Source organism: Humulus lupulus, chromosome 6, assembly GCF_963169125.1.
Source record: "Humulus lupulus chromosome 6, drHumLupu1.1, whole genome shotgun sequence".
In the NCBI taxonomy this organism is placed as follows: Eukaryota; Viridiplantae; Streptophyta; class Magnoliopsida; order Rosales; family Cannabaceae; genus Humulus; species Humulus lupulus.
The window spans coordinates 195051882-195057124 of NC_084798.1; the positions used below are offsets into that span (position 1 = coordinate 195051882).

Genomic DNA, 5243 nt, shown 5'->3' on the forward strand with positions numbered 1-5243 from the left:
TGGATACACTGACTCAGATTTTCAATCTGACAAGGATAGTAGAAAGTCTACTTCTGGGTCAGTATTCACTCTTGGTGGTGGAGCAGTTGTCTAGAGAAGCATTAAGCAATCCAGTATAGCCGATTCAACCATGGAAACTGAATACATAGCAGCTTGTGAAGCAGCTAAGGAGGCAGTTTGGCTGAAAAAGTTCTACACAGATTTGGAAGTAGTTCCAGAAGTGGAGAAACCACTTGTTCTTTACTGTGACAACAGTGGAGCAGTGGCTAATTCTAAAGGACCAAGAAGCCACAAGAGGGGAAAGCATATAGAGCGCAAATACCACTTAGTCAGAGAAATCGTACATAGAGGAGATGTGACCATTCTGAAAATCGCATCAGAACACAACCTGGCAGACCCGTTCATGAAGACGCTTCCAGCAAAGCAATTCGAGGGTCATGTACGTAATATGGGATTGAGAGAAATGCCTCACTTGCTTTAAGTACAAGTGGGAGATTGTTAGGAGTGTGTCCTAAAAGCATGTAAAGGCATTTGTTTTTTTTGTGAATAAATAAATACGATGGTTTATTATTATTGTCATATTTAGATTGTTAAATTATTGTTTAAATAATTTTGTAAATATCAGAAAATTTTCATATTCATTATTGAGGATGTGATCTTGTATTAGTACGAGAGAATTAAGATCACATGAATGAATAAAAATAGTCAACAACAACAAATTAAAGTTATGGAATTCTTTAATTGGAGTTGTAAGTACGGTTTACTGAGTATCATAATGATACAAATAATCTAGATTCGGATTATTGATGTGGAAAGACATCTCGGTAAAGGTGCTTTATATAATATGATTACATATGACATGGACCGATGTGAATTAAAGTCTTTATCCAAAAACCATTTAACAATAAAGACTTGTAATTCATATCATAACCGATGATCATTTATAGATCAACCTAAATCCTGAGTGTTCATGAACTCCTGTTCATGTTTATTAAATCTTTTGATTCATTCGTTAAGGTCTCTTCAAAGAATGAGTCTAATGACTTTTGTTTTGGAGATTTAATATCATGGATGGCTGGGAACATGTATCAACAATACGGAATCTAATCTTTCCTAACGGATCGTATATTAGTTCCCTTAAGGGTTAATTCTAGAACTGAATGATTTTGAGCTCAAATCTATAATTAAATTATAGATTAATTATTCACTAGTGAATTAATGGTACTTAAGTAATAAGAAGTAAATTAGAAAGGTTAAATGATAATTCTGCCATTCTAATTTATGAACTAATTAATTAGAGGGTTGAACTATTGTAAGATGGTTATATCAATGGACGACTTGAGAAAAGATCTCTGTAAAAGTATATCTATAACATAAAGAGTGCAATTCTGAATTTATAGTGGAGTAATATCAGAATTAATAAATTAATTATTATAATTAAAAGAGTTTAATTATTTAGTTTCAATTTATTGGAGCTTAATGTTATAGGTCCATGGTCCCCGAAATGGCTCAAACAATCACTGTCAAAGGCAAATACAAAAAAAAAAAAAAATGGGCAAAAAGGACTTATGTGATAAGTAAAATATTTTTCTATGTATCAAAGATAATTATTGTTTAATTATGTGTAATTAATTAATTAAGAATTAATTAATTATTTGATTTAACAAAAATATAATTAATTTTGAATTAATTTATTTTTGGGATTTTTGGTATTTAAATAATAATAAAAATTGGGAAAAATCACATGCCATCACAGGCATGTGGTACACGTGTGGCACAGTGCACACGCACTGTGCTACACGCATAAGAGAGTTTACTCAGTCTCTTGATTCCACAATTTTAGTTATTTAAATATTAAATAAATAATGAGATATTTTAATATTTTTAAAATATTATTATTTAAAAAAAATCTGATAACTGATCAGTTATTTTGAATTTGTTTAAAATAACAAATATTTTAATTTATTAGATATTATTAAATATTGTATATCAATTTTTTCACAGAACGTAACTTTTCAGGGATAGAAAAATATCTAAGAATCTCTCTCAGAGAAATAGAACAGTGACAAAAACTAAAGTCATTGTTCTTCACAAAACCTAGGTCCAAACTTTATCAGATCTCATGTGTTGAGAACATTTGATAAATAGTTATTGCCTATTATTTGTATAGCGAGCCCACACTCGTTCTTTGTGTGCCTGAGAACATTTTGGAAGATCTTGGTGTGAGATTGTGAGATCTCAAGCAATTTAGCCATACGAAAAGATAGCAGCAAGGAAGGACCTGAGGTAATTTTTCTGTTCATGTCCTTGATTCAATATATATATGCATGTGAAGAAGTAGTTCTAGAAATCTTATGAGATTAATCTAACAATTTGATTGTTGTTTCGCTGCGCATAATCTCTGATTTGATCAATAAAAACCAACAGGTACGTTACGCCATCATTTTTTAGCCCAGAATGCATTACTTTGTAATAGTATAAGCATATGTCAACTCTAAAGTTGGTATGCTCCTCATCCGAGGGGTGCATGCTGATTTCATTGTACCCTGGGTAGGCATCCATAAATTTAAGTACCTCATGCCCTGTAGTAGCATCAACTAGCTGATCGATTCTTGGTAAAGGAAAGCAGTCCTTGGGGCATGCTATGTTTAAATTAGTGAAGTCGATGCAAGTCCTTCATTTTCCATTGGGCTTTGACGCTAGAACAGGGTTTGCAATCCACTCAAAGTAGAAGGCTTCTCTTATAACCCCATTCTCTTTTAGCCTTTTAAATTCTTCTTTTAAGGCCTTAGACCTTTTCTTTGTCAAGTAGCCTCCTCTTCTGCTGCACAGGCTTGAAATTTTCCTTGTCAATATTTAAGGCATGGCTAATTATCGTAGGGTTGCTACCTACCATGTCTTTGTGTGACCAGCCGAACACATCTTGGTTAGTTCCTGAAAAACTTATAAGTTCAGACTTGACTTCCTCTGCTAAGTTTTTTCCGACTCTTACCATTTTGGTCGGCTCTTCCTGGTCGGGCGGAACCTCCTCAAGGTCCTCAATTGGTCCCACTCCAGTATCATAATCTCCAAAGTGAGGATCAAAGTCCCTTTCCTCACTTTGGGCAACACCCTATTTGGAGTCGCTCTACTTGTTCAAGGAAACTTGTTTTTGTTCTTCTAATGTGTTCATCTCCATTATTGTTGTTGGCTTGCTTTCTGCTAGTCCAACAAAAATCATAATGGTCATTGCCAAGCCTTTTTTAGCAGTTGTAATGGAGGAATTGTAACACTCCCAAGTTTCCCGCTGATTCCCTTTAAAACATACAATTCCAACATTGGTTGGGAATTTCATTTTTAAATGGAATATGGATGTGATAGCCCTCAAGTCAATGAGTATCGGCCCTCCGAGTAAGGTGTTGAAAGTTGAGGGAAGATCGACCACAATGAACGTGGCCATAACTGTACTATTCGTTGGTGCGGATCCCACAGTCACTGCTATTCTAATTGTCCCTGCTGGAGTCATTCCCTCTCCAGTAAAGCCATATAAGTTTTGTGTGCAGGGCTCAAGGTCTCGAACATAGAGTTTCATCCTTTCAAGGGTGGTCTTGAAAAGGATGTTAATTGAAAAACCATGGTCCACCATAGTTTGTGCAACGATCATATTAGCAATTTGGGCTTCTATCACCAAGGGATCGTTGTGTGGGAACTTGACATCTGCAGCGTCGTCCTTGGTGAATATAATAGGCTTACACTCGTACCGAGGTGTTTTGGGAGTACACTCCTCAAAGGCCAATACTTCCTCTCTTGGTTCATGTCTTAGCATTCGGGCATATCATTCTCGGGCCTTTATCCTCTCACCAGCTAGTTGTGGTCCTCTGCAAATCATGTCTAATCGACCAACTATCGGGGCTGGTTGTAGTGGTTGGGCTAGTGCGTCAGGAGGACCTGTAGCACCCTGATTCTGTTTAGCAGGATGACGAATGTATCTTTTCATGGCCTGATGATTTTGGCGGACAAGAAATTCAATTTCATTCTTGAGTTGATTACACTGTTGGTGTCATGTCCATAATCATTATGGAAGCGGTAAAACTTGTTAGTGTCTCTCTTGCTTATATCTTTCCTAAAAGGATTTGGCTTCCTATTGGGCGCTTCAGCCTACGAAGCTTAAAATACTTTTGATCATGACCCTAAGAGGGTAGAGTAGGTGGTAAAACAAGGAATGTATTCTCGTGGGTTATCATTGGTCTTTGCCCGTTTATTGTCATTGTTATTATGACAATTGGAATTGTTATTTTGTTTGCCACCATTCTGATTTTTCTTGTTACCATTGCCATTGGTTGTTTGGTTCTGGTTAGTTGTATTAGCGTTTTTTGCTGGTGCAGTACTTGTTCCAGCTTGGTTTGATTGGTTCCTATGTTTTACTTTCGAAAGTAGTCTCACCTCTGTCAAGGAAGAAAAAACAAACCCATAAATCATTACTTAAGAAAGAAATAATAATAATAAGATCAAAGACTTACCATTTCTGAACTCTTCAACACTCTTATATGAGTGTGTATGGGGTCTCTTAATGGCCAGAGTTGCTTGAACATCAAAAGTGCCTTTATATACATTCCCAAAAGCACCAGAACCCAACAAGCATTCTCTGCTGAAATTATTGGTTGCCCTCACAACTTCCTCCAACTGAAACTTCCTTAGCATTGTCTTCTCTTCTTTCAGTACTCCTATACAAATAGTTGTTGTATATACACTTATTTATATAGGTATATTGATCATTATCATATAGTATATATATATGTATGACTGAGGTACCTTTTGTGATGTTGTAGAGGGGTGATTGGCGTTTTCTTAGAGTTGGGAGTAGCTTTTTTATGAAAAGGTAGAACAAGAAGGCAACCAAAAACACAATCAAAATGCCAATACCGATTCCTCCCCATAAATGCATCTTATTACCATCATCAGAATTATCAGTTGTTGCTGATGAAGTATCCATTTTCACTCTGTCATCAAGTAATCTTGCATTAATACCATTTTCTCACCTAAGCAAATATTAGTTTTATTTGTATTGAAGATATAGCATGCGGATTCCATACTCTTTCACTCTATACTTGCCAACATTAAAAAGTTCTTCCCGATCATTTTGTTCAAGGTAAAACTCAAATGAAACCTCTGTTGCATCAACACAGTCACTGTAGTCCTCATCAATATACCCCAAAAACATGTGATCTGAACTCAGAAATTTCATTTCTAATTCATCCCCTTTA

General features: G+C 35.6%; 1 protein-coding gene across 1 annotated transcript; it reads right to left on the reverse strand.

Moving 5' to 3' along the window:
• Positions 1-4161: 4161 nt before the first annotated feature.
• On the reverse strand, positions 4162-4972 carry LOC133785819 (uncharacterized). Its single transcript, XM_062225033.1, has 3 exons — positions 4792-4972; positions 4500-4703; positions 4162-4424 (listed from the first exon to the last, which is right to left on the reverse strand). The coding sequence occupies exons 1-3, from the start codon at positions 4970-4972 to the stop codon at positions 4162-4164; spliced, it is 648 nt and encodes a 215-aa protein (XP_062081017.1).
• Positions 4973-5243: the final 271 nt, after the last annotated feature.

Excerpts from the sequence above, each read along its gene's own strand:
- LOC133785819 (XM_062225033.1), bottom strand. The coding sequence starts at position 4,972 with ATGGATACTTCATCAGCAACAACTGATAATTCTGATGATGGTAATAAG. Across the intron at positions 4,704-4,791 it reads CCTCTACAACATCACAAAAG|GAGTACTGAAAGAAGAGAAG; the intron begins GTACCTCAGTCA and ends CTATTTGTATAG. Across the intron at positions 4,425-4,499 it reads TGTTGAAGAGTTCAGAAATG|AGGTGAGACTACTTTCGAAA; the intron begins GTAAGTCTTTGA and ends CTTCCTTGACAG.